Source organism: Haliotis cracherodii, unplaced genomic scaffold (genome assembly GCF_022045235.1).
Source record: "Haliotis cracherodii isolate W230 unplaced genomic scaffold, xgHalCrac1.p SCAF_5, whole genome shotgun sequence".
Classification (NCBI taxonomy): Eukaryota; Metazoa; Mollusca; class Gastropoda; order Lepetellida; family Haliotidae; genus Haliotis; species Haliotis cracherodii.
The window spans coordinates 58,101,533-58,128,519 of record NW_027266308.1 but is presented as its reverse complement, the minus strand read 5'-3'; the positions used below and the strand labels follow the sequence as shown (position 1 = coordinate 58,128,519).

General features: G+C 41.6%; 1 protein-coding gene across 2 annotated transcripts; it reads right to left on the bottom strand.

Moving 5' to 3' along the window:
• Positions 1–456: 456 nt before the first annotated feature.
• On the bottom strand, positions 457–26,837 carry LOC139442346 (endoribonuclease Dicer-like). 2 transcript variants are annotated; one of them, XM_071223144.1, is made up of 17 exons: positions 26,739–26,837; positions 25,282–25,377; positions 23,931–24,093; positions 21,977–23,388; positions 21,632–21,733; positions 20,867–21,024; positions 20,050–20,191; positions 19,840–19,915; positions 18,306–18,442; positions 16,299–16,478; positions 15,765–15,978; positions 9,674–14,742; positions 8,897–9,138; positions 7,811–8,066; positions 6,550–6,727; positions 4,631–4,706; positions 457–3,227 (listed from the first exon to the last, which is right to left on the bottom strand). In XM_071223144.1, the coding sequence occupies exons 2-17, from the start codon at positions 25,375–25,377 to the stop codon at positions 3,065–3,067; spliced, it is 8,664 nt and encodes a 2,887-aa protein (XP_071079245.1). In that variant the 5' UTR covers positions 26,739–26,837; the 3' UTR covers positions 457–3,064. The 2 variants fall into 2 exon arrangements, with proteins under 2 accessions (XP_071079245.1, XP_071079246.1); XM_071223145.1 differs by having other exon boundaries at positions 8,897–9,111.
• Positions 26,838–26,987: the final 150 nt, after the last annotated feature.

Genomic DNA, 26,987 nt, shown 5'->3' with positions numbered 1-26,987 from the left:
CATTTTGAGTTTGTCTGCGTTTGTTTGAGTCTGTCAGGTTATGAAAGTATTGAATGATGTTATAAAATAATGGAAGGGAAGAAACCCTTTGAACTGACATTTTTAAAAAAACAATTTAGTTGTTTTCTTGCCTTCTGACATAACCCTTCAGAGACATCATCAAAATTTTATTTTCATTTTGACCACAAGCTTTAGCCAGTTTATTAGCCAAACTTATTCTGCAAACAAACTGATTCATAAAAAAGCCCCAGAATCTATTAAGAAAAATGTCTATCTCATAAGTCTTTGCATAACAAGCATGATTAATACATACTTAGCATATATGATAATGGCGGATTAACGAGCACATATATATATATATTTACTAAAACTATCTGATAGTTTCAAATTTTAGAAAATAGTGATTTATAAAAAAACATTCACTTCAACAATCAGCTGAAATGAGGCTTTATTAATTTCATAGGAATGTCAAAAACACGGAACCCGAATCCATTACTCAGCACTAATCATTAGCATCACTTGAAATCACAACACAAAATATACCTACATTAGATTTACTGCATAATGGAATGACTCAGGCTTCAGCAATCAGATGATGTCTCGGATGTTTCAAGCGAGTACATTTCACAAAACATGACCCTTTACATCCAAACAGACAAAAAGTGGGAGAAGATATTACATTTCAATGTACACGACTTACAGAACTACAGGAGTATGTCGCTATTCTCAAGAGTATATCGCCAACAGGGCTGTGATTGACTTACTGAAATTAATGATACATCACAATACCCTATGCCACAGTACGCTTTGCCAAGATCTGCTGTGCCACGATACACTTTGCCACATAATGCTTTGCCATGATACACACTGTCACGATACACTTTGCTAAGATCTGCTGTGCCGCGATACACTTTGCTAAGATCTGCTGTATCACGATACATTTTGTCAAGATCTGCTGTGCCATGATACACTTTACTAAGATCAGCTGTTTCATGATACACTTTGCTAAGATCCACTGTGCCACGATTCGCTCAGTCAAGATCTCTATCACGATTTATGTTACTAAGATCCACTGTGCCATGATACACTTTGCTAAGATCCACTGTGCCACGATTCGCTCAGTCAAGATCTGTATCACGATTTATGTTACTAAGATCCACTGTGCCATGATACACTTTGCTAAGATCCACTGTGCCACGATACGCTAGTCAAGATCTGTATCACGATTTATGTCACTAAGATCCACTGTGCCATGATACACTTTGCTAAGATTGCTGTGTCACGATACATGCATCTATACAGTACAAATGAAGGTATGATGTTTTACATATGAAGATGAAGTGTAAAATACTATCTCCAGGTGGTATGTACAAGAGATCAGAAGCCAGTTAATATGATAAAAACATTGCTAAACCTGTCCCAAAAAATAATTTGGTTGTCTCTGGTCATTCTCTTCAATAAAAGAAAACTTAAAATGCCATGAGGTTGTACGTATGGAATGATGCATCGTGACTATTGAGAAACGCATCGTGACTACTGAGAAATGAATCGTGACTACTGAGAAAGGCATCATGACTACTGAGAAACGCCTCATGACTATTGAGAAACGCATCGTGACTATTGAGAAACGCATCATGACTATTGAGAAACGCATCGTGACTATAAGGTTTAAAAAGATAATTGAATTGGTTCTCAGGCAATGGCTTTTGAATTTTTTGTGCAGGCAGGCAGTGGTATTTATTTTGTTGTTCCAGCTATTATGTAACCAAAACCTTTTTACATTAATTTCGGGGAAATCTTGTTGTTCTTAAGCTTTTGAGCATTTAACTGCCAGGGTAATATGTTTGAGAAGCGGAATATTTAAAGATATTTTATATTTTTTTTAAAATGGAAATAAAAACGAAACATGCGGAAGATTTCATGATAATGCGGGTGGTGCCTGAGAACCTAAACTATTATTTTTTTAAACAAATCATGACTACCGAGAATGGCATGACATGACTATAGAGAAACCTTTACTATGACTATCAAGAAAAATATGTCTGTCAAGAAACGTATCAAGACTATCGAGAAACATATCATGACTATCGAGAAACATATCGTGACTATCGAGAAACATACCGTGACTATCGAGAAACATATCATGACTATCGAGAAACATATCATGACTTTCGAGAAATATATCATGACTATCGAGAAACATATCATGACTATCGAGAAACATATCGTGACTATCGAGAAACATATCGTGACTATCGAGAAACATCATGACTTTCGAGACTATCAGGAAACATATTGTGACCATCGAGAAACATCATGACTATTGAGAAAGATATCGTGACAAAGTATATTGTTGCAGGCTAACAGCTCTATGTCCTGTACTATCAAGACTGGTGGTTTGAACACAAACATGTTCAACTTTTGTCTCACTTTAAGGACACAAAAATAAATTAAACATAAATAAATGTACTGAATGCACTATTAGTCAGCGACAGGGTACGGGGTAAAACTAACACCCAACACTATCCTGAATGACTGGAAAACACTGCAGCACATCCAGTTTCAAGAAACTTGACTAGAGCTACACTACTTTCCAAAATAAACATCCCCTGAAATCAAATGAGCCATAGATGTGATAAGGGAGACATTTGTTTTGAACAGTAGTGTGTATGATTAATTTTACTTTCCGACACCCCTGAATCTATTATTACAACACAAATTGGTTATAATAACATATACATATATGTGATATATCTTATACCTTAATCTCATATCTAAATTCCGATTATTTACAATTTCAACTTTCTGTACCATTGTTCTTATAAATAAAACATAAACAAATATTTTCAAGTGCCTTAAACTAGTGTCTGTACTACATGAAGGTCAAGGTCAAGGTCAAAAGGTGCCCTGTCTCATCAGGGACCTAGAATAGAAAACTCCCAGGCCTGGTCAGTCAGTGGACAGAAGACTGGAAGGCATGGTCAGTTTGCTGGGACTACAGTCCGGACTGAGGTATGGCATGAAGAGGTCACAGGTCAAGGCAGACTTGCTGAGCACGTGCTTGTCAGTCAAGCACCCCCATTTGCATAGAGCGGATGATTCTCAAAGCTTTCTTGGCAGCAGCACTCTTTGCGATTCTGTAGTTGCGACCAATACCACTGAAGACTCCCTTGCCCACCACATTCACTGTCACTCGGATCTTCCCTTCCATTGTGCGTTCGGGTTTCCTGTAAACAGACGTGTCACACTAACGCTGTGTCCTTTATACATAAGCAAACCATATACACATCACAGAAACATCTTTTCATTGGTTTGTTTATTGTTTAATGCTCACTAGAAATAATCCAGTTCAATAACTTGAAACGCCCTGTAAATAATCAAATCTGGACAAGACAAATAGTGATTGATATAATGAGCAACATTCAATGCAGTCGGGGTATGGTGACATACAATCCACCAAGTCACCAAGCCTAACCATCCAAACCAATGAGTCCCCTTTTACAACCGGCACAGGTTACAACCAGCATGGGTTACAACCAGCATGGGTTACAACCAGCATGGGTAACAACCAGCATGGGTTACAACCAGCACGGGTTACAACCAGCACGGGTTACAACCAGCATGGGTAACAACCAGCATGGGTTACAACCAGCACGGGTTACAACCAGCACGGGTTACAACCAGCACGGGTTACAACCAGCACGGGTTACAACCAGCACGGGTTACAACAAGCACGGGTTACAACCAGCACGGGTTACAACCAGCACGGGTTACAACCAGCATGGGTTACAACCAGCACGGGTTACAACCAGCACGGGTTACAACCAGCACAGGTTACAACCAGCATGGGTTACAACCAGCATGGGTTACAACCAGCATGGGTTACAACCAGCATGGGTTACAACCAGCATAGGTTAAAACCAGCATGGTTTACAACCAGCATAGTTTAAACCAATACAACCAGCATGGTTTACAACCAGCATGGGTTACAACCAGCATGGGTTACAACAAGCATTGGTTACAACCAGCATGGGTTACAACCAGCATAGGTTAAAACCAGCATGGTTTACAACCAGCATAGTTTAAACCAATACAACCAGCATGGTTTACAACCAGCATGGGTTACAACCAGCATGGGTTACAACCAGCAAAGGTTACAACCAGCACAGGTTACAACCAGCACGGGTTACAACCAGCACGGGTTACAACCAGCACGGGTTACAACCAGCATGGGTTACAACCAGCACAGGTTACAACCAGTATGGGTTACAACCAGCATGGGTTACAACCAGCATGGGTTACAACCAGCATGGGTTACAACAAGCATGGATTACAACCAGCATGGGTTACAACCAGTATGGGTTAAAAACCAGCACAGATTACAACCAGCACAGGTTACAACCAGCACAGGTCACAACCAGCACGGGTTACAACCAGCATGGGTTACAACCAGCACGGGTTACAACCAGCATGGGTTACAACCAGCACACGTTACAACCAGCATAGGATACTGGGGACCAATTTCTGCACCACCAAGATGACCCAGACTGACAGTTGTCTTATTTGTTTCCATGACGAGGACAAGAGACTCTAACTGGACAATTCACTGCATACAGGGGTGACAACTCACTCGAACTTGGCTGTCTCTGGTTCCAGCTCCAACAGCTCCCTCACAGGAGACTTGGGGATGCTCTTCAGATACTTTTCTAGAATTACATGAAAACATATCGTGATCTTTAGGTGATTTATAACTGTCTACATGAGTTTAGGCTTCACTGTTTCACTTTCAAAGTACCACATATAATCAAGACAGTGGCCATGCCTAAATAGCACAGTTATCTTAAAAAAACTCTTCTGAAACTTCTTCTGAATTAATTTTTTAAAGTGAAAGATAAGATACAAGAAATAAAATATGTACATTAACATGCATCCTCAAGTGAATGGTAATATTGCCACAATGTGTAACATGCATCCTCAAGTGAATGGTAATATTGCCACAATGTGTAACATGCATCCTCAAGTGAATGGTAATATTGCCACAATGTGTAACATGCATCCTCAAGTTAATGGTAATATTGCCACAATGTGTAATATGCATCCTCAAGTTAATGGTAATAATGCCACAATGTGTAATATGCGTCCTCAATGCCACCCTCTTCCAGTGTCGTTAAATAGGTTAGTGAGGATATATTCTGGTGTAATCACAGGTGGTGTGGTAGCAACCATATCAAATTCCTCAAAATGAAAGCAGTTCTCCATTATCATGATCATAGAAGGAAGGATCTTGCTTACCACATCTGAATATTTCCAAACCTTATGGTGACAGAGCAAGCTATGGCTTGAAGGTGGCATAGATGTGAGGTGAAATGGGGTTTAACGTCGCTTCCAAGATTATTGCACTTATATAGCGACGTGCATGCACGTGTGTGTGTGTCTGCTTGTACTAGACCAGACTGATGCCGATTTATAGTGCTAGCCCACTGATAATGAGATACCATGCCGCAGTTTAATATGAATACCCCACTCAGACACAGTATACTGACTCCGAGCCGACCAGTCCTTGTTTTAGCCCCTTAATGCCGAGCGCCAGACAGGGTAACAACAAGTACCATCTTTTAACGTCTTTTGGTATGACATGGTCGGGGATCGAACCCCGGACCTTCCGCTCTCCGGGGGTCTGAAGGTGGCATAGAAAACTAAGTTAATTGGTGCTGCTGTAATTTGTCTTATGCAACATAATGTAAACCGTTTCATTGTCACCAGGGATATATTTAAGAATATAATAAATGATGTGGGAGTTGTTTATCATACAATAAAACACTGCAGGGAGAATAACCATGAGGGTCGCATCCCTGAGTGTATTATTTGTCATATGAGACATCAACATTATGCACAGCCTCTTTTTGGATGTTACTTATGTTACTTTTTGGATGTTACTAAATATTTACCCCTATATAAATCATGTTAAAAAATGATGATGACTCCCTGAATAGAATTCAACCTTTGCAATGTCGGACAAGTCCATTTTATGAACAGGAGGTTAAACTTGGTCTTTCCCGCATATTCTCACAATCCTCATGTCCACTTTCGGATGCAATCGTTCGGCCATCGTGTTCATCTACGTTGCCAAGCTACATCTACGGGGAACAACTCACTAGACACTTCCCTCTCAAAAATAACCTCATGTTCGAATCTCCAGAAATGACGTCATGATAGAGCAAGGTTTTATCGTGAAATAAACCACGCTTCGTTCTTACCTGTTCTTTGCTATTTACCGCTTAGCTATCTTATATATGCTAATACATATCAATATGGTACTTAGTTGCCATATGGCAGAAATAATGCTGATGCTACATTAAATTTTAACTCATGCACCCCACTATAGTACTGACATGACAGTGTACAGTGTGCATACAATACTGATATATTGAAGGAAGGACAATGAATGAACAGGCATTACATAAGCTCACCTTGACGGTATTGAGCTATGAACGTACTGGTAGTGTTTCAACCTATGACTCAGTAAGACATACAGAGATCTATGCACACCTATCTGTGGCCGCATGATGCGGTAATACACCCTCCACACAGTGTCCAGGGACATGCCGCTGTCCAGGTAGATGGCGCCAGCAACAGACTCGAAGATGTCTCCCAGAGCTTTGGGTATCTCCAGCTCCACCTCCTCCACCTGCTCACTGTCCTCGTCCCCATCCTCCAACATCTGGAACTGCCAAATCAACACGGGTAACTAGGCAACAAAGTCAGCAAGCCAGACCATATGATCTAGTTAGTCACCTCTTACGACAATCATGGGTTGCCTAAGACCAATTCTAACCCAGATCTTCACAAGGTACAACCATAACTCTGGGTAACTAGACAACCAGAACATGGGCAACAAGACAATTACAACACAGGGTAACTAGGCAACCACAACAAGGGCAACAAGACAATTACAACACAGGGTAACTAGGTAAACACAACACAGGGTAACTAGGCAACCACAACAAGGGCAACAAGACAATTACAACACAGGGTAACTAAGTAAACACAACACAGGGTAACTAGGTAAACACAACACAGGGTAACTAGGCAACCACAACAAGGGCAACAAGACAATTACAACACAGGGTAACTAAGTAAACACAACATAGGGTAACTAGGTAAACACAACACAGGGTAACTAGGTAAACACAACATAGGGTAACTAGGTAAACACAACACAGGGTAACTAGGTAAACACAACACATGGTAACTAGGTAAACACAACACGAGTAACCTTTGCAACCACGACACAGGGTAACTAGGTAAAGACAACCATAGGTTAACTAGGCAACCACGACACAGGGTAACTAGGTATACACAACACAGGGTAACTAGGCAACCACGACACAGGGTGACTAGGTAAACACAACACAGGGTAACTAGGTAAACACAACACAGGGTAACCAGGCAACCACAACACAGGGTAGCTAGGTGAACACAACACAGGGTAACTAGGTAAACACAACACAGGGTAACTAGGTAAACACAACATGGGGTAACTAGGTGAACCCAACACAGGGTAACTAGGTGAACACGACACAGGGTAACTAGGTGAACACGACACAGGGTAACTAGGTGAACACGACACAGGGTAACTAGGTGAACACAACACAGGGTAACTAGGTGAACACGACACAGGGTAACTAGGTGAACACAACACAGGGTAACTAGGCTAAGATCGCTTTGTGGAACAAAAACCATCATTTATTGGTGGCTTTGAAGCTAGTGACAGATCAGACAGTTCACAGTGCTGTTTGTGTTGTCTTACCTCATCCTCAATATCAATCTCATCCTCCTTGTCCTTCTGTCTCGCGACAAACTTCTCGATGACGTGGAACAGTGCTGGAGAAATGGCCTTGAAGTACTTGTGGAAGTCCCACTTCACTGCCAGAGCTGCAAAGATGTTGTTGTTGACGAGGGCGGACCTAAGGTCTGTCAGGATGCCTGGGGAATACTTCTGTGAGTCCTCGTACAGATGGCGGGTGATCACATAGTCCAGGATGGCATCTCCCAGGAACTCCAGCCTGAAACATGGCGAGTGTGACATATCTAACAATGTCATGTTGAAACATAGGCCTTCTGCTGTTACCTTTTACGAAGTATCCCATATGACATTACACAGCAGTCGCCACCATATGTAGTCATGGATACAGGGTAGATAACAACGTGAGAAAAAAAACACCTCCATGTTTCCGACTTTGTGTCAATCACACTTGCAGGGAAACATCATTTGTGTTCCAGTATCCATGACTACAAATGGCGGCATCTGATCATGCTTAGTCATGTGTGTGATATGGAATACTTAGTAAAAGAAAACAGCAGAATTTCTGTGTACATTTAGGTTAAACGATACAAAGAATAACGAAATTTGTAACATTTTTTTTACCCAATATACCAGAACACAGAAAAAATATTGCAATACATATTTCAATATAATGGTGTACCGGAAATACCATGCAGTCCTACTGACAAGGTAAAAATAATTTAGGTATTCCACTAATTGGTGTACCTCGGATAGCAGTCAGTGAGGAGTGTATGGAGAGTAGTATCGTGAACACTGGTGTACCTCTGATAGCAGTCCGTGAGGAGTGTATGGAGAGTAGTATCGTGAACACTGGTGTACCTCTGATAGCAGTCAGTGAGGAGTGTATGGAGAGTAGTATCGTGAACACTGGTGTACCTCTGATAGCAGTCAGTGATGGAGTGTATGGAGAGTAGTATCGTGAACATTGGTGTACCTCTGATAGCAGTCAGTGATGGAGTGTATGGAGAGTAGTATCGTGAACACTGGTGTACCTCTGATAGCAGTCAGTGATGGAGTGTATGGAGAGTAGTATCGTGAACATTGGCGTACCTCTGATAGCAGTCAGTGATGGAGTTGTAATGGTAGGAGGCGTGCGTGAAGGCCTGCAGCAGGTAGGACCGGTCCTGGAAGGTGTAGCCAATCTTCTCCTCAAAGACGTTGTAGCCGTCCAGGAGATGGAGCAGCATGTTGTTGGCGTGGTGGTGCCCTGCCAGGAACAGCGGCGACGGGGGACACTGAAGCTCCTCAAACTCGTACTCACTCACCTGGTGGAGAGATAAAGTTGTCAACCGCTAATGCAATAGACAACAGGAGAAGATGAATAAAGTGTTCTGATACTCAGGAATCTGAAACATCTTACATGGATCACATAACACAGGACCTTCACTAGTAGATATTTTGTTATTGTTGGTTAACATGTTTAGAGTCCACTGAGCAATATTCCAGTCATAGGACCATGATTACCATGTAAGTAACAGAGTCTGGACCACACAATCCAGTGACTGATATTATCAACAGTATCCTATGCCATTGGGGTACGCTGACAGGAAATCAACAATGTCACGGAGTCTGACCCCCCAACCCATCACCTTTTACAACAAGCATAGATTGCTGGCACCTATTCTAATCCAGAATACCAACCGGGGTATGTATCTTTGTTGAAATATATTAGGCCTACACCAGTATCACAGTTGAATATATTATCAATATGTTTACAAGAAAAGTCTCCCTGGAGTATGTTTGGTCCCTATATAGTTACCCTGAAAAGATGGAGGGGTTTAGAAGTCATCTGTAAATACATGTTCCAAGTAGCACCCTGACACTAACCTGCTGCCCCTCCTTTCTGCGAACCGCACCCACTCGGTGGTCCTTCCTCGGCAACACCTTCAGCCCCAGCCATGACATGAACATCAGCGCTGCCTTCTTCCCACATGTGGTCAGATAGCAGCCAATCAGAGCCTCCACGCTGTCAGCCACACTCTTGTCTGGGATCCCGTGCTGCGTCTGTAGACTGTAGGGCACTAAAGCCAGCGTGTCGTCAGTCAGATCCTCTATCTTGTCAGCCTCTTGGATCAGGTCAATCTCTTCAAGCTCCTGGTCAAACTTCTGGCGTTCTACATCACTCATCGGTGGCACACATCCGCTTTGTTCTATTGTCCCCCCATCACTGTCTTTGGTGGACACAGCTGTCATTTGTTCTGTAGCTGCTGATGTGTGACTAGCATCACTGTCAGAGAGCACAGGTATGTTCTCAAGACCATCATCTACGTCCACAACAGTGGATTCAGTATCACTACCAGCATCCTCAGATATGCCTTCTTCACAACTGGCATCAATGCTATGCTTGTTTTCAGTTTCTGTTTCCTCAGTTCCACTTTCTTTGGAATCTAGATCAGTGCTGTGCTTGTCAGCTTCATGTTTCTCTGGCATTTTTTCTTCACAATCCTCATTAATGAGATGCTTCTCCTCGGCTTCAAGAGTCTGGGTCACATATCCTTCTGATTTCACATCAACACTATGCATGTCTTCAGTTTCAAGTTTCGGGGTCACCTTTCCTTCTGATTTCACATCAACACTATGCATGTCTTCAGTTTCAAGTTTCGGGGTCACCTTTCCTTCAGATTTGATATCAACACTATGCATGTTTTCAGTTTCAAGTTTCGGGGTCACCTTTCCTTCTGATTTCACATCAACACTATGCATGTCTTCAGTTTCAAGTTTCGGGGTCACATTGGCTTCAGATTTGATATCAACACTATGCATGTTTTCAGTTTCAAGTTTTTGGGTCACCTTTCCTTCTGATTTCACATCAACACTATGCATGTCTACAGTTTCATGTTTCTGGGTCACATTGGCTTCAGATTTGATATCAACACTATGCATGTCTTTAGTTTCAAGTTTCTGGGTCACACTTCCTTCAGATTCCACATTACCACCATGAATGTCCTCAGTTTCACTTCCGGCTGCATGTTTCTCTGTCATGTTTCCTTCTGACTCCTCAGATACAACTTTAATATCCGATTTCTCTTTGTCATTTATCACATCGCACACTTCTGTCTTTTTACTACCACCTGTTTCCTTCTTGTCCTCGAATAATTTGGCCACTGTGGAATCAGTATCAGACTTTTTGGCATTACTGCTTGACGTTTTCTTGCCTGAGTTGGCAATGACAACTCTAGGCACCGGGCCCCTCCTCCTGTTCTCGTTGATGATGTACCCCGGGGGAAGCCAGTTCTCATACGGCTCAAACTTGGCTGACACCATACACTCAGCTAAACGTCGCTTCCTACCGAGTCTATACAGATTGTAATTACTGACTTGCTTGCTCCTGAGGTAACTCAGCTTCCCTTCGTGAATGCCTGGGTATGAGCAGTAGAGGTACACGGTGATGGCATACTTGAGAAACGAGTCACCAATAGTCTCTAATCTTTCCAAACTGAAAAAGTCATTAGCATTGGACATTGTTAACGCCTGTAAAATGAGGCAGGGGCTTGGTCCCACAAAAGTACTGAGATCTCTGTCCTCATCCAGGCAGATGTTAGGTTGAGATGTCACTTCCAGTTCCACCTCTTCTGATGTTGTGGAGGAGGAGGCATCACTGTCAGGACAGGGCTCTCCACAACCTGGGAAGGACCAGACACCAAAGTCAGCATCAGCATCGTTACTATAGGACCCAGCGTTGTCCGTATCACAGCAGTTACTTTCAGCCCCTTCCTGTTGCTGCCTAATTGGAGGACCCCCTATCGTAGTCAACTGTGACATAGGTTCATCATCCCACCCTGAGGCTGGGCTGTCTTTCATCTGGTCTGAAGAATCACACACAGGATTTGCATTGAACACTGTTTCGGCACCTGGTTCACTAAGAAGGTCACTTTTTGACACTGAGGACTCTTTGATTGCATCGGAGTATTGAGCAGTCGGGAAGTCAGCCTTCACACTGTCCTTTCTTTGATCATCAAGCCTAATTTGAGCAGGGGTTTCTGAATCATCCTTTGCACTAGATTGTTCTGTTTCTGAGATTATGAGTTGGCATGAATCCATCGCATAGGGGACTGTTACACCAGACAGGGCACCACAGACACTGGCTGACGAGTCATCCTCGGATGCAGTGGATGCATACTGAAATTGGTCCACCAAAAGGGATGAGGAGTCTGGCACGTCTGACATCTGAGGATCAGCTTGGACATCTTCTTTGAGAGGTTCTGAGATTACCATATTGGAATGAGCATGGGTTAATGATGAGCACCTTTCTGATGAGTGACTAGTTTGATTGTGTGTTATGTTTGTTCCAGTGTGTGCTGTACTAGGTGAAGTGTTGAGCACCGAGTCATGATCTGGGCAGGCTGGAGGTCCTGCAGGGTCACCTGACTCCGGAGTGGCACCTGTGGACTGTGCGTTACTGCAGACAGTTGCATTGCTAACTTCAGTTGAGCACCATTGAGTATCGTTCCCTTCAGAATCTGCAGTTTCTGATTGCTCCACAAAGTTTTCACATGCATTTCTGGCATTATGGCATAAAGAATCATTTCTGTTCTTAACCTGCATAGAGTTTGTTTCTAACACATTGTCATATTTTGCGTCTCTATCTAAAACTTCTATCACATTGGCTGTGACTAAAGGAGTATCATCTGTAAAAGTTTTGGTTTGAACGTCACAGTGTTTTGCAAATGACTTGCTGCAATGTTCATGTTGATGTTTACTGACAACACTCTGTTCTGTATCAGGCACGGTGCAGTCTGTATTGGATTGCGTACCAGACACACAGGTTTCTGTATCAGATACAATACAATCTGTTGGATGTTGTGCACCAGTGATACTGGATTCTGACTCAGGGATGACACAATCTGTCTGGGGTTGTGTACCGAGTGTTATGGGTTTATTTAGGAGTCTTAAACACTTGGTAGTAGTTTCTGTATCAGCTACAGGAAAGTCTGTCTGAGGTGATTGTGTACCAGTGGAACTGGCTTCTGATTGGGACCTTTTACTGTCATTCTTAGGTTTGGGACCTGTTCTGGTTTCCTTATCTGGCACTATACAGTCGGTCTGAGACTCCATGTTTGTGGTACTAGCGGTTGCAGTGGTTTTTGTGTCTGTTGCAGAAGTGATTAAAATCTTCTGCATATTTGTGGCACTGGTATCTGTATCTGACACAACACAGTCTGTCGTACGCTGTTTGCCTGTGGCATTGGTATCTGTATCTGACACAACACAGTCTGTCACAGGCTGTTTGCCTGTGGAACTGGTATCTGTACCTGACACAACACAGTCTGTCGTAGGCTGTTTGCCTGTGGCACTGGTATCTGTATCTGACACAACACAGTCTGTCGTAGGCTGTTTGCCTGTGGCATTGGTATCTGTATCTGACACAACACAGTCTGTCGTACGCTGCTTGCCTGTGGCACTGGTATCTGTATCTGACATAACAGAGTCTGTCGTAGGCTGTTTGCCTGTGGCACCGGTATCTGTATCTGACACAACACAGTCTGTCGTACACTGTTTGCCTGTGGCACTGGTATCTGTATCTGACACAACACAGTCTGTCGTACGCTGCTTGCCTGTGGCATTGGTATCTGTATCTGACACAACACAGTCTGTCGTACGCTGTTTGCCTGTGGCACTGGTATCTGTATCTGACACAACACAGTCTGTTGTACGCTGTTTGCCTGTGGCATTGGTATCTGTATCTGACACAACACAGTCTGTTGTACGCTGTTTGCCTGTGGCACTGGTATCTGTATCTGACACAACACAGTCTGTGGTAGGCTGTTTGCCTGTGGCACTGGTATTTGAAATAACACAATCTGTCTTAGGCTGTACCTGTGTGACACTGCTATCTACATTGTCAGTCTTGGACTGTAGACTTGCGGTGCTGGAATCTGCATCAGATGTGCTGCTGTTTGGCTGGGGAGACAGGTCAGTAGTATTAGTATCACACTTAGAGTGAGCTCCAATGTCTGCTACACTGACTTCTGAGCCTGCTGAGGCAATGCCTGAATCACTGTCTGACGACATCTCTCCCTTGTCCTCTATTGCCTTCAGGTCCTCCTGGGAGATGGCAGGGGGACTACTTTCACTAGGACTGGACGGCACTTTGTCCTTTTCATCCGACTTTTGACTAGAATCACACGAATGTACATCCTCCGTCGGACTTTCTTGCCTTTCGAAGGAGTTCTGCTTATCATCATCACTGGCATCCTTGTCCTGCCCCTCCTCAGCATCACATTTCAACTTTTCAGGATTTGTTTCAAACCCGAAATCCAACTGTGGGAATGTAAAGTCACACGGCAATTCCACTACCCCTATGCCAGTTTCCTTCGCGATACGTTTCCTAATCTCCTCAGCCAGGAGAAGATAGTTCATCCTGTACAGGACAGCTGGCAGACAGACAGCCTTCCGCCACAGAGACGCTGGGAACACATGTATATCACAGAGCTCAGGGACTAGGATCTGCTTCTGTTGTAGGTTCTCCCGCCGAGCACGCTTGGTCTCGGCACTGCTGGTTGGCAGCGCCACGCCCTTCTGGTTCATGTAGCGCGGAGTGAGGAGGTTGAGGCGCGCAGACGTGTGGTCCACGTCGAGGAGGGGCTGGTCAGTGTTGGTGATAGTCAGGCCATACTTGGTGGTGTAGTATTCGTTGAATGTTTTGTACAACTCCGGTGAAGGGAAAGGACTGGTTGGGTTAAGGTCCAAACGGATTTCAGCTACGTAGAAGTGTTGGGGCTGGTCGATATTGCGGTATGATGGCATCACTACAGCGTCTGCAAAGTCCTCCTGGCGGAACTCAAATACACCTCGCTTCTTGTCAAACACATTCTTCTTCTTCTCTGGCTTGGCAGTGGATTGGACAAGGTTCACAAAATCCCACTGTATTCCAAGCCCACTTTCAGTGGACAAGTCTTGAAAAGAAAGGTTAGCAATAAGGAAATATTACATTAAAACAAGCATACGGTTCAGGCAAGTTAGTGCATACTCATATTAAAATCCTTATAAATATAGGTGGGCTTAAAATCATGACATACACTACTAAAAAGAAGTTTAAGAACTTTTATGTTACTTCAGTTAATCTGTCACGCCACTATAGCAAATAAGAATCAGGTGTTCCTTAACTATTTTTGAGTAGTATATTTTGAACATATTTAAATAAACAGATATGTCAATGTACAACAATTTGTTCCCATTGTGAATTCTTGACTATGTTTCACACAAATCATGAATAACTATTTAAACAAACATCATGGTTAGGGAAATTCAGTGTCCTGGTATCCTGATACAGTACTTTTTTCACATATTGATAATCTTTCTTCGTGAGGTTGAATCACAACCCTGAATCATTTGTTTTTAACTTTCAGAGATCGACAGTGGGATATTGAATGGCAGAAATATATAGGCTTGAAGGCTCTGGGAATGTTATGTAATTTACTGCCAACCGGAAAATACAAACAAATTTGTGAAGGCTGATTGTGGAACAGTTTGTGTTATTATTCATGTGTTTTTACACCAGTGTAACTTGTAATGTAATTAAGGTAATGTATTGTATGCATCATGATACGGTGGCTGAGTGGGTTAGATCGCTGACTTTGTGTGCTGACGATGAGGTGCCTCACGCTGGCAAGTGCGGGTTCGAATCCCGGACGGGGCTCAAACCCAAAAGAGAACGAGAATCTGTACTTTACTAAGAGAGTGTTATCCCAAGTACAACATTTGTTACATTTGACCACTTTCTAAATGGCATTGTGTATTCATGATACAAGGGTAATAAATTGAGGCATTGTATTGTTGACTTTGTATCACGATACAATACTATATCTCTGTATCTATACACCACTACTAGAGTTAGATATTACATTAAAAACGTGTTTGCTAAAAGAATGTTCCTGTCTTTCATGTGTCTACACAAACTGGACCTACTGTGACTTACCTTTGTCAAGTGGTACAATAAGGTAGCCGACGTCTGCACTAGAAACAGCAAACTCCATGGGGTCTTTCTCAAGGTGAAGGACACTGGTGAACACAAACTGATGGAATTTCCCTATCTTCTTCAGGTCTTCCTGGCTTAGCACCACATTTGACTGGATCAGATCCACAGAGACAGTTACCTCCCCTGACCGTGTGTACACCGGAAAATGAGGGACCTACAAAACCAAGCAGACATTTCCACTTGATGAAAACACCAACCATGTACCCCTCATAATCCTGCTACAACTTATAGTGTTACCCAACCTTACCTCCACATGCCATTTCCACTCTTACGACAAGCATAGTCACCTTTTACAGCAAGCATGGGTTGCTGGAGACCTATTCTACCCCGGATCTTCACGGGTCGAATGATCATAATTGTAACAGCAAGTGATAAGGTCTTGCATTGGCATAGCAACATTACAGTCACAGGGACCCAAACAACTACGCCAATTTGATAACCCAATGTAAAATCCAAGTCTTTGTAGTAGCTCACTAGGGGAATTTCCTTTGATGAGAGTAGACCCAGCGACTGTGCAGTATCCTCGGGTGCATATATGCGTCTGCCGCGGGTGTTCTGCTCGTCTGTGATTGGCCCGGTTAGTTTGAGGTTGATGAAGTACAGGTTGCAGGGCTCGTCTGGGCGGACATGACTGTGAACAAATGCATCCGCTGCCTGAAATATAATACACCACCATCAATATCCAGGCATTATTCAGGCTGTGAAGGAATACATATACCACCATCAATATCCAGGCATTATTCAGGCTGAGAAGGAATATATATACCACCATCAATATCCAGGCATTATTCAGACTGAGAAGGAATATTACACCACCATTAATATCCAGGCATTATTCAGACTGAGAAGGAATATATATACCACAATCAATATCCAGGCATTATTCAGACTGAGAAGGAATATATATACCACCATCAATATCCAGGCATTATTCAGGTTGAGAAGGAATATATACACCACCATCAATATCCAGGCATTATTCAGACTGAGAAGGAATATATATACCACCATCAATATCCAGGCATTATTCAGACTGAGAAGGAATATATACACCACCATCAATATCCAGGCATTATTCAGGTTGAGAAGGAATATATACACCACCATCAATATCCAGGCATTATTCAGACTGAGAAGGAATATATATACCACCATCAATATCCAGGCATTATTCAGACTGAGAAGGAATATATACACCACCATCAATATCCAGGCATTATTCAGGCTGAGAAGGAATATATACACCACCATCAATATCCAGACATTATTCAGACTGAGAAGGAATATATACACCACCATCAATATCCAGGCATTATTCAGGCTGAGAAGGAATACATATACCACCATCAATATCCAGGCATTATTCAGGCTGAGAAGGAATATATATACCACCATCAATATCCAGGCATTATTCAGACTGAGAAGGAATATTACACCACCATTAATATCCAGGCATTATTCAGACTGAGAAGGAATATATATACCACCATCAATATCCAGGCATTATTCAGGCTGAGAAGGAATTTGAAAAAGATCCCTATGGTACTACTGCATAATTGGTATATTATCAAAAGTAGTGGTACTTCTTAAAATGTTACTTAGACTAGCCATCGCATTCTTTTTATCGTCAGGTTATGACATAACTCAGATGGTTATCCCAAGAACTATAAAGAAGAATACAACACTTACAACTAGGCTAGTCGAGATATTCTAACACTGGGAAAGAAACTTTTCAAAACATCTAAACAGCACTGAGTATGGTTTTATGCCGCTTTAAGCAACAATCCAGCAATATCACAGCAGGGGACACCAAAAAGGGGCTTCTACCCATGTGGGGAACAAACCCAGGTCTTCAGTGTGATGAGCAAATGCTTAACCACAAAGCTACCCCACTTACCCCTAAACAGTATTAAGTAACGACAAACTTCACATATAAGAATATGTGAACCTTGTATTACAATGCAGTCAGCAATATTCCAACTGTACTTGAATAATCTGGACGAGGCAAACCAGTGGTTGACATCATGTGCAGTGACCACACTGTTGGGGTCTGATGACACACAAGTATTTGTCACAAAGTGACGAAATGTCCCCCGCCTGTATATACACCATAGTACCAAATATGAAGACAATCCAGCGATTAGTTCTTGAGATATCGCGGCAACACCGTTTTCCAACTCCAAAAGCAGATTTGCCTGCTGTGACCTTGAAAATGGGGTCAAGCTCACCAAAACCGATTGGTGTCTGCGGAGTCTGTATATACACCATAGTTCCAAATATGAAGACAATCCAGTGTTTAGTTCATGAGATATCGCAGCAACAAACAGGTGGGACGTACGGACGGTCGTGAATACTATATCCCCCGCTCCGCGCTTTCGCGCGGTGGGGGACAATAATCAGGCAGCCATGACAACCCGATCAAGAATTTTCAGTCATCTTATTATGATAAGTCATGAACTAAGGTACTACTTTTTTGCTTACTTTTTTGTAGTAGTACTGCTTTCTCTTGGTTGTCCCTGGGCGAGCCTGTCCAGTGACATCCTCTTCCTCCCACTCTTCTTCCTCCTCGTAGACAAACATCTCCTTCCCTACAGGCATTAAGTTGTCATCCAGCTCACCTACATGCACACATTCAATAACACTGTAAAACATTGTAGCACACAGATGACAGAGTACACAAATTGATGACATATTACACATAGGGTGATGATGTTTTGCAGCAAAGTCCACTGATGACAGAGTACATCACAGAGTACACACAAACTGATGACATATTACTCACAGAGTGATGATGTAATACAACAATGCACTTTAGTGCAGATAACATGATACACAACTGTTTATTTCAATTCTGTAAAAGCTTTTCATAATATCGCCAAGCCATACACTGTTTGCACTGGCACACTTCTGTACAATGGACAACCAACTAACACAGGAGACTCCTTAATATTACATCAAGAATATATTTCGTCTCCAGCTATTCATACTGTCCGATGATTCAAGAACTATCTTCACTGCAAGCACTGTGACTGTTAGGTATAAGTATGAGTATGATGAGATCTTGTCTATCACACCAAACATGTGCACAAGACGATGAACTAAGCAAAGTTTGTTTATCACTACAGTGAGTGAGGGAATGAGTATGGTTTTATGCCGCTTTTAGCAATATTCCAGCAGTATCACGGCAGGGGACACCAGAAATGGGCTTCAGACAATGTACCCATGTCGGGAATCGCACCCGGGTCTTCGGGGTGACGGGCTAAAGCTTTAACCACTAGGCTACCCGACCGCCCCTTTATCACTACAGCCCCATCACAGTGGCCTGTAAAAGTCAGGACCAGGCAAACTAGCAGGAGTGGAGGCAGGAGCACCGATCCATGCCACCAGACAAGTCACACAGTCTCCGCTGTGCCCTTCAGTTAGCTCTTGCAACAGGTGTGGGACACTGGACACCTTTTCTTCCCCAGAATCCCTATGGGTAAATTATTAAGGGAGGTGACCAGAGCTACAGATAAGCTGCGTATTTGCGTAAAATACCCCCCAAAACTATCTAAAACCCAATTACTTTCAATTAACTTGCATACAGAAACGCATGCATTAAATTAAAAACTCAAATGTATAAAAACAGCAAGCGTAAATACCAACTAAGCTTTTTCAACATGCGTACAACGGAGCTAATATCGGAAACTCAATTACAAGCTAATTTACTTTCAGAGTCAAGCCTATATTTAAAATGATTATATACATCTAAAACATTATTTCATTTTTTTAAATCTCAAAATGTTTACTAATTATTGGAGAAAAAAAACAATAGGGTGATGAATAGATGAGTGAAAAAATATTGGTTACCCAATGAAAAATGTAAAAACCAAATTAGAATAGAAAGCTTCGAGTAAAAACTCAATTACTCAAAATGTTATCTGGAGCTCTGGGTGACGTGTAATTGGGATGACATTGTGTTCAAGATTATGTCAATAATATAGCGATAGGCAGCTGTCTCAAATGATTCTCACACCTGCTTTATGTAACTTCTCACACATCTTCAAAGCAACGGCCATCTTGGCAAGCTTCTTGGAAGGCATGGCCACACCCTGGGAGGACAAGACAGAAATAAATATTACGGAAGTTTTCAAATTTAATATCATCAATTCCATCTGCAAGATTAATCAAAAGAGTATAATATTGTGATTGTGATTTACGTTATTCTGATAAGTTGTAGGGTTACCATTATCTCCTGCTTTATGGACGAGTTCACTGGTAGTCTGAGCGAGGCCACAAACATCTGAGTGTCCATGTCAGGAACCACGGCAACGGAACAGTGAGGTGTTAGATGGGTGAAGGCATCACTGGGTAACTTTGCACAGTACCTTAGGAAAACAACAAGTTGACAATAATATGCCTTACATGCAGGATTTCAATCTACTGTTCAGAATTCCAATGAAGATATTGGAAGACTTGTTTTTATTTTGATAAAGTCTAAATATATAGGGTTTGTGTTAGCCAAATAATTGTTTGCAATACATTGCCATATGTATTGCGACATACTGGGAACTAAAGTCTTTAATAGTGATTTGACACTGAAGTATATCCTATTTTCTACATACTACAGTAAATAATACTCCGCATGGTCAGTGGCCACTATTTGTAGTCATGGATACAGGGGAGATAACAACATGAGGTGTTCCTGCCGTTTCGTCGATCACTTTTGAAGGGAAATATATCATTTGTGAATGAATTTCTGTGTATAGTTTAGATTGAACTAGACAAATAATAATGAAACTTGCTATAGTCTTCTTACCCAATATACCGGAACACAGAAAAAGTATGGCAATAAGCATCAAAGCATATTGCAGTATACCAGTACGCCGTAATAATGTGCAGTGCCACATCATGTAATATTGGTGTGTGGTTCTAAAAGTGCCTGTAGAATTCTCAAACGAACAGACTGATTAATTACAATTTACAAATCTTCAGAAAAACAATAAAACTTTATCATGTACTCCTAGTTCCATTAAACAGGGAAAATGTGAAGTGTAAACTACCTGTTGACCAGGGCAATGGCCGTCTGCATGGTGACCTTGGGAGCAGCTGGGTTGTCAGTTGGACAATATGGCGGCAGCATGGTGACAACTGTATCAGGATTGATCTCATCTCCTTCATCTGCTAAATCTTTCCGCCCTCTTCCATCCCCGATCAAAACCTGTATTAGTGATGGTGAGTTTCCTCTCATACCAATCTCAACAATTGCACAGTCACATCTAAACAAGAGATCAACAACTTGGCTGGACTTTTTAGAGAAATTCATGCATATTCATGCACCAAACCGAGAGTTGAATATGCATGAGTGAGTGAGCAAGTTTCATTTAACGCGTGTTTAACAGTACTCAAGTTATGTCATGGCATGTCAGCTCAATGTGGGAGGAAAACGCTAAGTGATACAGGTCTCAGACGTTTACCACTTTAGTGAAACCAACAAGCACGGGTATGGTGTTGACAAACCCAGACACATAATATGGGAGAACCAGCATTCGAACCCACAATCAGAGTTTCTGGCATGACCAAGGGACGCAACTCTGCACAGCGAATCGCAGCGCCTGAGGAATTGTAACATGCGATTTTTCTGTCTGCAAAGTTTCACAGTCCCTAAATTACCATTATTTGACATTGAGGACTTTCCAAATGAAGAAAATGCTCCCTTTACATGCTTATTGAATACAACTTGGGTAATTTTTAGCTCTAACACAGAGGTGTTTAATGAACTGTGTGGGGGTAACCACGACAACAAGACCAAGGCATGACAACGTTACCTCCTCTATTCCCTTGAAGATCTTGAGTTCCTCAGTGAAGGTGTTCTTCTTATCTCTCTCCACCAGGATTATGTACTCAGCATCCCTCGATCGCGCCCGACCCTGAGGCACCATAAAAACATGTATGTAATCATGGTAATACAACTATTGATAATCATCAATATCTTTCCCTGCCCTTTAACTCATTATTAATAATAATAATAATAATGGTGCATTGCTTTGATGGACGTCATGCTCAAAGGTCACAAAGAAAGTCACACGTCCCTGAATTTTACGACTCTTGGACTAGCAGACCTATGTTCATTTCCAAACCTGGCGAGCCCTACACATAAATCAGTGTCTCACCTTGGCCAGTGTGTAGGACCTGTAGTCTTTCGGGGGATCAAAGCGGACGACAAGGTTACACTTGGGGATGTCCACTCCTTCCTCAAGGACACTGGTGGATATCAGGAGGTTCAGCTCCTGCATGCGGAACTTGCGCAGCGTCTCCTCCTGCTTACGATACACCCTCCCTGTGTCCTTCTTCTGCTTGCCTCCTTTCCATCCCGGCCCAGTCAGGTGGTTGCTCTTGATAAAACACAGATTCTCGTCCCAACCACACACCTCCTCTATAAGTTTGTTCAAGGCAAATGCTACATATCTCTGCTCTACAAACACAATTCCTATCAACTTTTTCTCATCTGGACCAAGGAAACAGCTAACAGCTCTATCCTCAAACCCCTCCATGCTACGTTTGACTGCAATATGAATTTGTTTGTTAGAATGAGAACTTGGACTTCCATCGTCATCGTCCGAATCGGACAAATCCATGGAGTCATCGGACAGATCTGATTCATCCGACATCCCGGAATCTTCGTTACTAATAATCATAAAGTCTAAATCTGGTTTGTACTTCCGTAAAATGTCAACAAGTTGAACAACCTTAGGTGTTGTATACTCAAGGAATTCTTCAACAACATAATCAGGCGTGAAGTGTTTATCAAAAACCTTTGTGATGTATCGAAGCTGAGTTGATGCGAAGCGAAGCAGTCTTTTAGGAATTGGATTGCTTTCCTGTTTTTCTGATTTTTCAATTTGAGTTATCAACATTTCTGCAATTCGGGCTGCACACCACGGACCAAGTCGGAGCAGAATATTGTGACATTCTGACAAAGCATTCTTGGGAATGTGCCGGGGATCCTTCTTCCCACACTCTTCTTCCGTGAACTGCAACTCATACAGGAAGAACAGCGCATTCTCAAGGATGCTCTTCAGCACTATGGTGATGTCCAGAGGCTCAGTCGGTTCACACTGGTACACAACCTCTTTGGGGCGTGAGCCGTACCTCTCTGAGATCACAAGCATGGAAGTTTCAGCTCTGGAATGTAACATAGCTTCAAGTGATGTGATTGCATTCCGCAGTTCATAGGGGTCATTGCATCGACTCCCCAATATGGCTGCAGTCAGACCCAGAATCTGCGGCTGTTCTTCTCCCGATGCAGGGGACAGATGTTCCATGATATGGACATAGTGGTGATCCCCGACTGCAAGATGGCAGTCATCGAATATAACCAGATTGAGGCTGGACAGTGGTAGGAAGTTATTGTCGAGGGCGGTGTGAAACACGTCTGCTACCATGACAAGGATCTGCTTCTCAGTGAGTTCCGCCAGCCAGTCTTCCTGTTTCCAGTCGTCGAGCTCGGTGTCGGAGGTGTACTTGCCGACCGTCAGGTCAGTGTGGTGCTGGAGGATCTGCCACTCAACCTCGGCCGCAAGGTCTGAAAACAACGTGGTACTCTCTAATAATGAAGTCATCATATCACAGTCAGTTGTATCTCAGTTTGGCAAAGATGAGAAAACATAAGTAGCCATTCTCAGCTCATTATAACCATGATAGCTGTATATTTATTGGAAATCAAATCTAAGTGTTCAAAGAACTAGCAAGTAGGGTATCTTTTCTTTTGTACAACAAAATTAACTACATTATGAGTACACATTTATGGTTATGTCTCCATATTTCTTTCATTTTTCTACTTTAACTTCACACACAAAGGAACATAATTGTCATTCACAACACATATTACCATTTTCAGAACAAATTGTAAAACTTCTCAAATGTTTACATCATATGTCAATGGTAAAATTGTTTATTATGTTTTGCCTTGAACAAATATAAAACCTTAAATGTCATTTTGAAGTTTCAATTCAGGTGGCCCAATGTTTTTGATGACCAAATTGACAACTGAACAGTTATTGCTTGGTTGAAGTAGATCATAGATTTAGGACATTTTGGTAATCAAGAATAAAATGTGAATGTTACCGGACACCACCAGGTAGACAGTTCTCTTCCCCCCGTTGTCATAGGCCTTCCTGATCTGGTGGGCCATCTCCTTGATGACCATGAGTGCAATGAAGGCCTTGCCGGAGTTACTACCCAGGCATATGATTGTGTTGCGGTGTAATGCCGCATCAAGCAGCTCCACCTACAAATAGCATACCCTGTCAATGTCATCACCTAGTACATCAATGTGAATAAATGAAATAATACAACAGTCATTTGGAGGCAGCCTTTCAAATTCATGCTAGTCTGCAAGCCCGAGACAACTAAATTGTGCTGAGGACAAGTAAAAATCCAATTATGGTATTCCTCATTGACTAGTAGCATGTTGTGAGGATTAAAATTCTGAACCAGTTCTCAATGCTTTAATTTTGCAACAAATTGGAACTGAATAAAACTGGCAGAAAATGTAAGCAAAGTTAACATTTATGTCTCTTTCAAGCAGGACTAGCTACAAATTCCGAGAGCTAGTGAAATAAGTTTTCCACTAGTCCCTTATAGTTATATGCATTCCTTCAAATAAATAAGCCCAGGTGGATTAAATTAAACACAAACTGTTTGATCTGTTAGGCATGAAACCCTTGTGTTGTCCTTGGATGACATTCATATTTTAAGATGAATAAAGGACATGATTCATTAATTCAATATTGAAACTACAAAGTTCAGTTAACATCATCAATATGATTACGACCCCTGTAATCATGGTAATGGTTCTTTACATGTTTCTTTACAACAATTCTAATAAGCTTCCTTTTATCTAGCAAAGCAGATTTCAAAGAACCAAGGGCCATAACTCTGCCCTGACATGTCCAGTTTTCAAACTAAATGTGTACAATGGTGTATGTAACCCGATAACACGTACTCCTAAGGCCCTTTATAAAGTCTCCTCATAACATATCAAAAAGTTTTCTTTTTATCCTGCTAACAACATGGCACAATTTCAGAATGCCAAGGTTATAACCACAACTATCGTTTAATAAACATCCAATCAAACCTATTTTGGAACATATTAATTAAGAATACAGGGAGCTGCCCTGCAAAGTTTCATTAAAACACTGAAAAAACTTTTTCATACAAATGACAAGATGTTACTGTTACTTCTACTTTTCAGCAAACAAAGACCATAACTTGGTTAATTATGACCAGTAATAATTATCTCAATTTATTTTTCTTACCATTAAGACACACTGCAAAATTTCTGAAAAAATATATCCCAATTTTCCCCTTATTTGTTAACACCATCTGAGCACAGGAAGGACTGACACTAGTGACAGAGGGCAACAAATAGTATATCCCTCTTTGTGGCAGGGATAATAATTTGAGAAAGACAAACCTGGTATGTCCTGGGTGTAAAGGTATCTGTTGGTATGTCTTCATGACGCAGAAATCTGGGTAGTCTTTTATTAAACTCTGGTCCACCTTTGACCATCTGTAAGAAATAACAGTTTTATGTTGTATTGACAAGGATATCCTCTGAATCAATCATCATCATCATCATCATCATAGTAATACCTGATCTTTTTGTATGGAAAATTAATGATCAACATCAATATCAGTAAACATGGTGAAAGGTTATCCCCATATCGCCAGATGTTGTCATTGTTTACCTACCCTTAATTATATGGATGCAACAATCACAAGAAATATAATCACCAGCCTGTAATATGGGATTAGTCCATGCTTTCTTTCTTATACATGTAGCCCTTGAAAATACATCCTCTATATCTCCAGGGATTGCATTTCGGTACACCTGCACTAACCCCTGAACCCATTCACAAGGTTTTCATGATCTTAAATTACCTGCCCTTGATTTTCTTTAACATTTTACCTACCAATCAAACATTAAGATAAGGAAAAAGAAAATGGGTAAGGGAGGTAACTCATATTCATAAAATGAAACCAAAGCCACCGCCAATTTTTATGGACATGAAGACATCCTTTCCATTAAAATGATTTTTGAGGGCTTTCTTTTACGATTCAGTCAGTTTTTCAACGTTGGATTTCTCACAAACTCTATCATAATCAATGGGACTGGCTGCTATGTTGTTGATATCGCCAACCGAACATTGAGGCTGGTTTGTAACTTGCATTCTGATTGGTTATGCTACAAGGTCTAACATACCAATCAAATGGTTAAAGGAAATTAAGGGCAGGTAATCTAAGATCATGAAAACCTTTAGAATGAGGCGAGAGTTAAGTGTAGGTTTACCCAAAAGCGCGCCCTGGATATGTTGAAAATACTAATTGCTTGAATTTCATATTCAGCTTAGCACTATTGTAGATGATTGTTGTCATAGTTGAGGTGAACATACTCTATCAGGTCACAAGAAAACCTATAATCATGATTATTGTCTAACAGTGTAACATATAAGGTTGAGAGCTGTAAAAGATATTTTAAAGTATCTACCAAAACAATAATTCAGAGGATGATTTATTGTTTGAAGATTTAACCAATGTTAGGTCACTTCATCATACAACCAAAGTACTGTTGTTCAGGGGATGCGTAGTAACTACCCTAGTATGATGTGTAAGTGAACTATTTCACTGTATTGCGTTAGAGAGTAAGGAGTATGGGATACACACCATACTAGTACGGTTTACTCAGTAAATCAAGTTAAGTTCAGTTCGTATTACCCTGAATTTGTCAAATTTCTACATGCATAGGTGGAGTCTTCACATCATACACGACGTTGTTGCCGTGAATACAAGTATACTGCAACCATCAATCAGTGATTGAAACTGAAAATAGTCAATATCTGCTGATCATTTTTTGCAAAATCAAAACTATACCTTTAAGTTAGGAGACTTGATTGGCTTTCTTTCCAACCCCAAAAGTAGTTTTTACTTCATATTCATTCCAATTTGCGTCTCGCTTGCCAAAAATGCATTTACTTCGGTTTCTGATTCAGGTGAAAGCTCAAATTTGTAAATGCAGACGCTAAAACGCATGCGCTCGAAAAGGAAGTAACGCCTTACACCCTTATAACTAATTTCATTGGTTGGCGCTGGCGGAGGTAACTACATTGGCCAACTGTATGT